We start from the raw sequence: 11,963 nt of genomic DNA on the forward strand, positions 1-11,963 counted from the left end.
GATCTCCAGAAGTGCCAAGTACCATCTAGGTACAGGGGAGATAGGTCAGCTTAGGCCTTGGGGTTGAGGGCTGGAGGCAGGGGAGGCTGGAGGTGGAACATGAGTAAGCAATTGCGAATGCCCTCCTCAGTGATTAAACATTGATGTTGGTGTTGTATTATTTTGCAGGTAAAGATGAGCCCAGCAGCTACACATGTACAACTTGCAAACAGCCATTCACCAGTGCATGGTTTCTCTTGCAACACGCACAGAACACTCACGGATTAAGAATCTACTTAGAAAGCGAACATGGAAGTCCCCTGACCCCGCGGGTTGGTATCCCTTCAGGACTAGGTGCAGAATGTCCTTCCCAGCCACCTCTCCATGGGATTCATATTGCAGACAATAACCCCTTTAACCTGCTAAGAATACCAGGATCAGTATCGAGAGAGGCTTCCGGCCTGGCAGAAGGGCGCTTTCCACCCACTCCCCCCCTGTTTAGTCCACCACCGAGACATCACTTGGACCCCCACCGCATAGAGCGCCTGGGGGCAGAAGAGATGGCCCTGGCCACCCATCACCCGAGTGCCTTTGACAGGGTACTGCGGTTGAATCCAATGGCTATGGAGCCTCCCGCCATGGATTTCTCTAGGAGACTTAGAGAGCTGGCAGGGAACACGTCTAGCCCACCGCTGTCCCCAGGCCGGCCCAGCCCTATGCAAAGGTTACTGCAACCATTCCAGCCAGGTAGCAAGCCGCCCTTCCTGGCGACGCCCCCCCTCCCTCCTCTGCAATCCGCCCCTCCTCCCTCCCAGCCCCCGGTCAAGTCCAAGTCATGCGAGTTCTGCGGCAAGACGTTCAAATTTCAGAGCAACCTGGTGGTGCACCGGCGCAGCCACACGGGCGAGAAGCCCTACAAGTGCAACCTGTGCGACCACGCGTGCACGCAGGCCAGCAAGCTGAAGCGCCACATGAAGACGCACATGCACAAGTCTTCCCCCATGACGGTCAAGTCCGACGACGGCCTTTCCACCGCCAGCTCCCCGGAACCCGGCACCAGCGACCTGGTGGGCAGTGCCAGCAGCGCGCTCAAGTCCGTGGTGGCCAAGTTCAAGAGCGAGAGCGACCCCAACCTGATCCCGGAGAACGGGGACGAGGAGGAAGAGGAGGACGACGAGGAAGAGGAAGAAGAGGAGGAAGAGGAGGAGGAGGAGCTGACGGAGAGCGAGAGGGTGGACTACGGCTTCGGGCTGAGCCTGGAGGCGGCGCGCCACCACGAGAACAGCTCGCGGGGCGCCGTGGTGGGCGTGGGCGACGAGGGCCGCGCCCTGCCCGACGTCATGCAGGGCATGGTGCTAGGCTCCATGCAGCACTTCAGCGAGGCCTTCCACCAGGTCCTGGGCGAGAAGCATAAGCGCGGCCACCTGGCCGAGGCCGAGGGCCACAGGGACACTTGCGATGAAGACTCGGTGGCCGGCGAGTCGGACCGTATAGACGATGGCACCGTTAACGGCCGTGGCTGCTCCCCGGGCGAGTCGGCCTCGGGGGGCCTGTCCAAAAAGCTGCTGCTGGGCAGCCCCAGCTCGCTGAGCCCCTTCTCCAAGCGCATCAAGCTCGAGAAGGAGTTCGACCTGCCCCCGGCCGCGATGCCCAGCACGGAGAACGTGTACTCGCAGTGGCTCGCAGGCTACGCCGCCTCCAGGCAGCTCAAAGACCCCTTCCTTAGCTTCGGAGACTCCAGACAATCGCCCTTCGCTTCCTCGTCGGAGCACTCCTCGGAGAACGGGAGCTTGCGCTTCTCCACGCCGCCCGGGGAGCTGGACGGAGGGATCTCGGGGCGCAGCGGCACGGGAAGTGGAGGGAGCACGCCCCATATTAGTGGTCCGGGCCCGGGCAGGCCCAGCTCAAAAGAGGGCAGACGCAGCGACACTTGTGAGTACTGTGGGAAAGTCTTCAAGAACTGTAGCAATCTCACTGTCCACAGGAGAAGCCACACGGGCGAAAGGCCTTATAAATGCGAGCTGTGCAACTATGCCTGTGCCCAGAGTAGCAAGCTCACCAGGCACATGAAAACGCATGGCCAGGTGGGGAAGGACGTTTACAAATGTGAAATTTGTAAGATGCCTTTTAGCGTGTACAGTACCCTGGAGAAACACATGAAAAAATGGCACAGTGATCGAGTGTTGAATAATGATATAAAAACTGAATAGAGGTATATTAATACCCCTCCCTCACTCCCACCTGACACCTCCTTTTTCACCAACCCCCTTCCCGTCGCCCTCCAGTCCCACTCCCTGTAGGATTTTTTTCTAGTCCCATGTGATTTAAACAAACAAACAAACAGAAGTAACGGAAGCTAAGAATACGAGAGTGCTTGTCACCAGCACACCTGTTTTTTTTCTTTTTCTTTTTCCTTTTCATCTTTTTTTCCTTTATGTTCTCACCGTTTGAATGCATGATCTGTGTATGGGGCAATACTATTGCATTTTACGCAAACTTTGAGCCTTTCTCTTGTGCAATAATTTACATGTTGTGTATGTTTTTTTTTTTTAACTTAGACAGCATGTATGGTATGTTATGGCTATTTTAAATTGTCCCCGATTCGTTGCTGAGCAAACATGTTGCTGTTTCCAGTTCCGTTCTAAGAGAAAAAGAGAGAGAGAGAGAGAAAAAGGCCATGCCGCATGCATTCTGTAATACATATCGTGTACAGTTTTATTTTATAACGTGAGGAGGAAAAACAGTCTTCGGGTTAACCCTCTATAGACAGAATAGTTAGCACTGCAAGAAAATCTCTGAGCTAAATGTCTGTCTCTAAAGGGTTAAATGTATTAATTGGAGAGGAAGAAAAGGCCTTCAATTGACAAATTAACAGAAAAACAAAACAAGTTTATTCTACCATTTGGTTTTAAAATATGAGTGCCTTGGATCTATTACGACCACGTTGATGGTTCTTTCCACTTGTTACAAACTTGTACTTTAATTCAGCATTGGGTGAGGTAATAAACCTTAGGACCTAGCGTAAAATTCTATATTGTATTTCTCACAACAATGGCTACCTAAAAATATGACCCATTATGTCCTAGTTAATCATCATTTTCCCTTTAGTTTAATCTTGTAAGCAAAACTGATTATACCAGTATAAAAGCTATTGTGCTCCTGGTGAGAGCTTAAAAGAAATGGGGCTATTTTGCCCAAGTTTTATTTTTTTTACATGATGATTAAATTGAATGTGTAACGTGCAAAAAGCCCTGGAACACAATTAAATAGTAAGGAATTTATTTTATGAAGATAATCTTGTTTTAAATAACGTGTTTCTTAAAAATTCTGGTACCAGAAGAAATAGATCCAGATCTACTTGGTTGTCAAATGGACAATCAAAGGATCAACTTTAAGATCTCGTATACCATATTAAAAAGAAGAGACTGACAGTAAGGTTTGACAGAGGTGACAGAGGGAAAAAAAATATGTGATTTATTAGCACAATGTGGTACTATTTGCCATTTTAAACTAGAACAGGTGTATAAGCTAATATTGATACAATGATGATTAACTATGATTCTTAAGACTTGCGTTTAAATGTGACATTCTTAAAAAAGAAGAGAAAGAATTTTAAGAGTAGCAGTTATATATGTCTGTGCTCCCTAAAAGTTGTACTTCATTTCTTTTCCATACACTGTGTGCTATTTGTGTTAACATGGGAGAGGATTCATTGTTTTTATTTTTATTTCTTTAATTTTTTTCTTTTTTATTAAGCTAGCATCTGCCCCAGTTGGTGTTCAAATAGCACTTGACTCTGCCTGTAATATCTGTATCTTTTCTCTAATCAGAGGTACAGAGGTTGAGTATAAAATAAACCTGCTCAGATAGGACAATTAAGTGCACTGTACAATTTTCCCAGTTTACAGGTCTATACTTAAGGGAAAAGTTGCAAGAATGCTGAAAAAAAAAATTGAACACAATCTCATTGATGAGCATTTAAAAAAAAAAAATTAAAAACTTTGCCAGCCATTTACTTGACTAATGAGCTTACTTACTCGGACTCAACATTGCAAGCGCTGTGAATGGAAAACAGAATACACTTAACATAGAAATGAATGATTGCTTTCGCTTCTACAGTGCAAGGATTTTTTTGTACAAAACTTTTTTAAATATAAATGTTAAGAAAAAAATTTTTTTAAAAAACACTTCATTATGTTTAGGGGGGAACTGCATTTTAGGGTTCCATTGTCTTGGTGGTGTTACAAGACTTGTTATCCATTTAAAAATGGTAGTGGAAATTCTATGCCTTGGATACACACCGCTCTTCAGGTTGTAAAAAAAAAAAACATACATTGGGGAAAGGTTTAAGATTATATAGTACTTAAATATAGGAAAATGCACACTCCTGTTGATTCCTATGCTAAAACACATTTATGGTCTTTTTTCTGTATTTCTAGAATGGTATTTGAATTAAATGTTCATCTAGTGTTAGGCACTATAGTATTTATATTGAAGCTTGTATTTTTAACTGTTGCTTGTTCTCTTAAAAGGTATCAATGTACCTTTTTTGGTAGTGGAAAAAAAAAAGACAGGCTGCCACAGTATATTTTTTTAATTTGGCAGGATAATATAGTGCAAATTATTTGTATGCTTAAAAAAAAGAAAGAAAAAAGTGTGACATTGTACAGATGAGAAGCCATATAATGGCAGTTTTGGGGGAGCCTGCTAGAATGTCACACGGATGGCTGTCCTAGGGGTTGTACATATCCTTTTTTGTTCCTTTTTCCTGCTGCCATACTGTATGCAGTACTGCAAGCTAATAGCGTTGGTTTGTTATGTAGTGTGCTTTTTGTCCCTTTCCTTCTATCACCCTACATTCCAGCATCTTACCTTCATATGCAGTAAAAGAAAGAAAGAAAAAAAAAAGGAAAAAAAAAACCCAATGTTTTGCAGTTTTTTTCATTGCCAAAAACTAAATGGTGCTTTATATTTAGATTGGAAAGAATTTCATATGCAAAGCATATTAAAGAGAAAGCCCGCTTTAGTCAATACTTTTTTGTAAATGGCAATGCAGAATATTTTGTTATTGGCCTTTTCTATTCCTGTAATGAAAGCTGTTTGTCGTAACTTGAAATTTTATCTTTTACTATGGGAGTCACTATTTATTATTGCTTATGTGCCCTGTTCAAAACAGAGGCACTTAATTTGATCTTTTATTTTTCTTTGTTTTTATTTTTTTTTATTTGGATGACCAAAGGTCATTACAACCTGGCTTTTTATTGTATTTGTTTCTGGTCTTTGTTAAGTTCTATTGGAAAAACCACTGTCTGTGTTTTTTTGGCAGTTGTCTGCATTAACCTGTTCATACACCCATTTTGTCCCTTTATTGAAAAAATAAAAAAAATTAAAGTACACAATGTAAGCTTCTTGTGTCCTCATTTGACACACTCTGTAAATTACTTTCAAGAAAATAACAGGTTTTAAGAGAAGGCCAGTCAGTCTTTTTCAGGATTATTTCTATGGGCATTTTGATGTGTGTATTATACCCTAAAGGAACATAAAGTACTTACTATATTAAAATAGACATACCTCAAACCATGGAAGTAGTTTTAAGACGTTATAGTTCTAGAATAATTTCCAAGAAATGAAAGGTGTTTTCAGTCTGATGTTAAAAACTTTCCTTCCATCTTTAACAGTAACCCATTCAGATATAAATGAAAAACTTACTGGTAATAGCATCTTAACTTTTATTTTCTTCTAATTTTTTGCTGTTCTTGTTGTCTGAAAGTTCTTTTCTATTCTCCCTTTTCTGGCCCTCTCTTAGAACATAATGTTAAGGAAAAAAAAGGGTTTTCAAACTATCAGTCCTTTTGTTTCCACATAAGAATCTTTCCTCATACCCAGAATATTCCTAACCTCCAAATCTAAAAATCCAGAAACAAAGGCATCAGGTAAAAAGAGAGAGAGAGAGAGAGAGAGAGAGAGAGAGAGAGAGAGAGAGAGAGAGAGAGAGAGAGAGAGAGAGAGAGAGAAAGAGAGAGGAAAAAAATAGACACTTAGAGTTTAGCCGCCAGATGTGGCCAATTCTGTGGAATGAACCACTGATTTCCTGAGATGCATGGTGGTTTGCCTTGTGATTCTGAGATCCTAGGAACCAGAGATGGGATGGATCTTTTCGTTGTTTTTATAAGGTCTTCCTGGCCAGTAGGAAACGAGAGTGGGAATACCCTTCAATCCTCTCTTGCCCAAGCAATGAAACATCATCTTTGAAAAGAAGGTTAGGTCATTTAAAAAAAAAAACAACCCTCCTTAGAAATCTGTGTTGTCAGTTTTACAAATACTGCGTGTTGCAGCATCTATTTGCTTTATTAAAACACAGACCTTTGTGATACTGTCTCCCTGTTCCCAGTGTAGATGAATGGATACGACATTGTTCTTATTTTTGTAAACACCAAAACAAAAGCCGTTCTGTTGTCTTCTTGTGGTAGCATTTTTGTTGCTCAGTTCTTATGCCCTGGTGCCTGTGAGGTGGTCTTTTCATGTAATGCCTTTTACCTGGGCAAGAATAGTTTTATCATTCTAAAACAGAAAAGTAGGTGTATTTTTTTAAAGCCTATTTGGGTGGGAAGGAGAGAGTGGAGGCAGAGAGGAGTCAGTGCAAGAGGACTGGGGAGAGCCTGGTACAGGAGCGAGGCTGGGAAGGAAGGTATTTACCAAAGTGGGTAATGGGTGGTGAACTGAGAGGAGATCTATGTGTTTTGGATTAAGTTACTTCACAACTGAATTCAGAATGCTGTTCAAGGTAGATAGAAATAATCCCCGTGCCGTGCCAGTCTTAGACATGGTGGCTTCCGTGCCATCATATTAAATGTCCATAAAGCCACTGTGTGTCCCTATTACTCTTTTATTAGGAGCCATGAGTGCAGCTATGCAGGTTTTATATACTGTATTCATTTTAATTTCTCAGTATATGATGCTCTTAGTGTAATTAGGTTTTGCCTCCTGACAGACAGAATTAATGGCAGATACTGTATGCTTGAATGTTCAAATTTCTTAAATCAAATGGGGAATGGGGAGGGTACAAACTTCCAGTGATAAATCACAGATTATGTTTGATTTACATGGCCCCAAAGTTAAATAAATTTATTGGGAGACAGGTTCTTCAGGTTACTTAGTCTCTTGACTTATTGAAGGCCTCTTATAAAATATTATTTCTGAAGCTGAGTGAACAATAGAAGCATGAAAAGCTAGGCAACAAGAATGTAACTTATAAGTGACATCTTGTATCTGGAACCCTAAAATTAAAAATCTTAGTGTAGAATAGCAAAAAACATCCCCAACAATAGGATGAATTCATGATATATTTTTTAAATGAGGAAATACTAAGGACATTAACATTTTTCAAAATTCTCAAGTTTATGTGACACTCCTCATGTTTTGGCGCCCTGTTCTCTACTTACCTAACTCCCGATGCTTAAAACATTCCTTTTTATCTTCATTTTGAGAAAACTTAATAAACAGGAATACAGCAAATACGATTTCTCACCGATTTTAACCCAGGCACTCTTCCAGTGCATGTACCACCTCCATCCTGAGACCGTTTACTGCCACAAAAGGGCTGAAGCGAACACACTGCAAAGGTTGCTAAGAAGGGAGGTGAACCCTTGGTTCTTCCTTTGTACCAGCAGTGGCAGGAAGTGTGTAGTTGAGTTTTTCCCAGGGCATTCTGTGATAGAGCTGTTTGCTTAAATACCATTTTTGTATATGCAATAAGTACATACTGTATATATTCATAATGCTTGAAGTGAGCGTTTGAAAGGAAGGTAGTGGGGGTTAGATATCATTTCATTTGGAGAAATAAGGAAATGAAATGGTTTATTCAGACACTGAAAGTTTGTTAAAAGGTGCTGGGCTATACTTTAGCCCTTCCTGAAAAGGAGTCGAGGAGCCTCAGGCCCCATCCTGTCCTGCTTCGCTTTACTCACAGAGAGTGAGGGAGGAAATACAGTATTTTCTTTTTTTATTCCCTACTCCAGACACACACAAACTTGATTCTCATGGCCACGTTGTTACTGTGTGTTCTTCATTACGATTCTGTTACTCCATTGTCCCTGGGCCTGGTCTGTTCAAGAACGTAACCAATCCCATTCTTTTTTACAGACAACGTCCCATTAAAAAAAAAATTATGTGGGAATTTGCCTGTCGGAGGATGGGATTGTCAGTGTTCTTTAAATCTTAGAAAATATTTTTTAAAGACTGTTAACTTTTAAAAGGCAAGAGCCACTTAGCTAATTTTCCTAAGTGTCTCCTATGGCCCTGCCACTCCCCCAGTTAAGAATAAACGAACCCATTTTTAGAGAAGTGGACGTCAGAATGCATAGGTGGAATTGAGATCCCAATCCCGATGAGTGCATTTTTTTTCCAGGGCCGCAGAGCCCCAGGTTGGAGGCATGGGGTGTTGCTTTTACTTGCTGTCATCCTGTTATATCCCATTAGCCCGCTGTTGCACTTACTAAAACACATGAACAGTGAATCAGCCTTTAGGGGGATGGGCCTGTTTCTCTCTCTCTCTCATTTCCCAGTGTCGTCTGTGGTCCTGGGATGTGATTAATTCCTCTCTTTCAAATGGGAAAGGAGACTGATCTCTGTAGTTCACTTGGGTCATTGTACTCAAGAACCTAAACTTGGCTGAACATAATTCAGTGGTTGATCCAAATACTGTTTTTCCTTTCTGTAAAATGGCAAAATCTACTTCAAGGGAGCATTATAGCAGGTCTTGACAAGACAGCAGAAAATTTGCCCCAAAGTCTATCCTCTAAAACAGGATCCCCCCCAAACCCACAAGGGGCTGTGCTTTTAAATAGCAGTGAATGAACGTGGTACCTGCCCATGCTATACACTTTGTCTGTTAGGTCTTTGCATACTGGTAGCAGGTCTGACAACGGGGTGTCATGGGGTTATCAGCCTAAGGGGCCTCAACGTGACTTAGGGCTGGACTGAGAACTGGATTTCCCCAGAGCCCACCTGGACACAGGAGGCCCTCAGCCCAGGTCTCCACTGCTCAGGGGGTACTCGGCAGAACAGCTGAGCTCCAGACCCTGGGCCTCCTGCGGCGCCATGTCGGAGAGGAGGCCCCAGTCCCCTGCTTCAGGTCGCCATGGCAACGAGGCCTGGAATGCCACCTGGTAGCCCTCTTCCTCGGCACATCCGGACTCCCAGTTCTGCTGCTTCAAGTCAATGTACTCAGCAAGGGAGGAGCCCGGAGGAAAATAACCACTCCCTTCTTCCCTTCACCATTGCCTTACCCCCTCACAAAAAAAGACAAAAAGAAAAGAAAACTGCATGTTTGAAAGAAACTACAGGCAGTTTTTGGTGCAATTTGGGAGCAACTCTTTTGGGTTCTGGTTTCCTCTTCAAAAATTTGTTCGCCTCTTGTAAATCGTTGGCTGCTTTGACGTTGAACTTGATGACATTTCATGTTTTCGTTGTGCTGCTTTTACATCAATTTTGATTTTTTGTTTCTTTATAGTTTTGTTATTATTTTAAGGAAATGTCCCCTTACCCTCCTCCCTCCCCCGTTCTCCTCAACCAAAGGGCTGTTTCCTACTCAGTTTTCTCAGTCATGAGGGAAAGTGTTTCCTTCCAGGTGTGTCCCGAGTTTATTAGGACTATCATCCGGCGGGGTAGGGGGCCCAGGTCCCTCGGGGGAAGGCAGGGAGGGAGGCACGGGGAAGGCACTCAGAGGTCAGAGGTTTTTGGTTGGGGTGGCTGGGGGGAGATTGAGTTTGAAATCATGTTTAAGATGCCAGTGGCTCCACCTGTGGTCGATTATAATTTTGAAGAGCTAGTTAGAGAACAGAAAATCACTGGGCCAAGTCACACCTGTACTTTTTTTTTCCCCCCCTCCTCTGTCTCCAACCTCTTTCTAGGTTCTTCACACACCCCCATTCGGCGTAGTACCCAGAGAGCTCAAGATGTGTGGCAGTTTTCGGATGGAAGCTCGAGAGCCCTTAAGTTCTGAGAAAATTTGAAGCCCCCAGGGGCGGGGTGGACGCGAGCCGCCCTGCTGACATCTGCGTGGTCTGTCATCCTGCTAGTTTGTGATGTTTTCTGACAGTAGCCTCCAAGAAGCCGTTGTGCGAAGACAGAGTCCTGCAGAGTCCTTCCTGCCTGGGCCTGCAGTGCCATTTTATTTATATTTTTTAATAAAAAGTAAAAACAAAAAAACAGACCCACATCAGAACAGTGAATCAGTCCCATATAGAGGGCCCATGGACCTTCGCTGTCCCAAGTGACGTCCTGGCCCTTTGGAAACCAGCCAACCTAATTACCCGTATTGTGGAAATGAGCATGAGTCCCCAGACCCCTTGTTTCTATACATTCTATGTTGTCTTTTAAAAAGTGTGCTTAACATTGACACAATAAATGTTGGAGCTTTAGGTGGTGTTTGCTTGTTCTTTAATTATTAATGCTTATAAGACAATGCAGCTGCTTAGGACTTTTGCATTTCTGTATCCATTTCCAGCAGATGCCCATCAGGTGGGGAGGAGGAACAGATTTGAGGAGTGGTAGGAGCTGTAGTAGGGGAAAGAGGTTACTGCTTATCAGATGGCATTAATTTTCAAGGAGAATCAAAATGCAAAACTTGGAGATAAATCATACCAATATCATAATTAATGTAGTACTAGTGTTGCTGTTTATTAATGCTGAAGTGTGGTTTTCCTGTCTGACTTATAATTTGCATACATTAAATAATGCATAATATGGCACGCTGAATTCTGTTTTTCAAATATATGCATTTGGTGGCTACCATGCAGGATTTGAATTTGTCTTTTAATTTAGCTCAAGAAAGATAACATCACTGGGTTAGTGGTAAATCCCAAAGAAGGTGATAAATGTCAGTAGTTGCTTATTAAATATTATAATTTTAGGTTCTCAAACCTTCAGCAAATATATCTTAATGCAGACAAACAAACAAAACTTCATTATTACTTACATTAGGAAATCTGGGGCAGATTTTATATGGGATTTTATATTTCCTTCTATAATAAAAAGTATAGGAGGAAAGAGGTTCACATCAGAACACACTGTTGGAATCATAGCAATGCCCCATTCCTCCGCTATTAGTGGCACGAATAAGTTAGGTCTACAAACAGGTGACAAAAATTCCTCTGGCCCAGTTCATTTGCAAAGAACTTTTCTCAGTTTGGTGTTTCTTATTGTCTGGAGATCCAGAAGAGAACTAGAAACAATATAGCATATTAAAATAGGTTTATAAATAATAGAACTCAGACACTTGTGGACTATAGATTTACATACTGGCTGTGAACCTAAGTGGGGAAAATCTTACCCATTCACCCTCTGGCTGGATTACCTAGCCTAGTAAAAAGATAGCAAAATAATTGGTATCTAGATTCTTTTCTGCTTATTCATCATAAATAATGACCCCTGATGGTAGCATACTGCCTTATGCTTTGATGTACATTATTTCATCTGATCCTTCTTAGGACATAGCTCATTCCCACTTTGTGGGTGAGGAAACTGAAGCTCACTTTCAAAGGTAAGGGCTTGCCTGAGGCCATGTCAGTGAGAGGGAGAGGAGAGAAGCTAGGTGTTCTGGTATCTATTCCTGAGCTAATTCCGCTGAACTCTGTAACGGATCAAAGGGACTGTTTCTCCCTGTGCTAGCACACAAGCCACACAGGTCCATGAACACACACAGGTGTGGCTACACCGCCCCCACCGGCCACCAGATCAAGGATGTCCATGTGCAAGGGCACTCAAAGTCGCCTCTCCCTACCATCTGCTGTGGGCCCTGCAGGAGCAGGCTGGAAGCAGGGCTCCCTCCTTGTCATCGCTCCCCAGTGTCTTTTCCATGACAAGTAAATAACCCTGACTGACTAGGTGGCTTTGATGAATTTTTAAAAGTTCATCTCAACCAGGTGAGATGGGACTTTCAGACAAGAGTTATTTTGTGGAGAAACACTCTCCCTGCCCCATGC

General features: G+C 42.9%; 1 protein-coding gene across 6 annotated transcripts in view; it reads left to right on the top strand.

Annotated features, from left to right (window-relative positions):
- BCL11A (BCL11 transcription factor A) overlaps window positions 1-10,400 on the top strand; it is a 98,800-nt gene extending 88,400 nt beyond the window's left edge. For 4 of the 6 annotated variants that reach the window (XM_057497183.1, XM_036926007.2, XM_036926009.2 and 1 more), the window contains one exon: window positions 169-5,937. In XM_057497183.1, the coding sequence (XP_057353166.1) occupies window positions 169-2,189 (2,021 nt within the window). In that variant the 3' untranslated portion in view covers window positions 2,190-5,937. Of the gene's footprint in view, window positions 1-168; window positions 5,938-9,890 lie in introns of those variants that run through there. The other 2 variants (XM_036926008.2, XM_036926011.2) reach the window with 2 other exon arrangements.
- The last annotated feature ends 1,563 nt before the right edge of the window (window positions 10,401-11,963 follow it).

The sequence above is a fragment of the Manis pentadactyla genome, chromosome 2 (genome assembly GCF_030020395.1).
Source record: "Manis pentadactyla isolate mManPen7 chromosome 2, mManPen7.hap1, whole genome shotgun sequence".
Lineage (NCBI taxonomy): Eukaryota > Metazoa > Chordata > Mammalia > Pholidota > Manidae > Manis > Manis pentadactyla.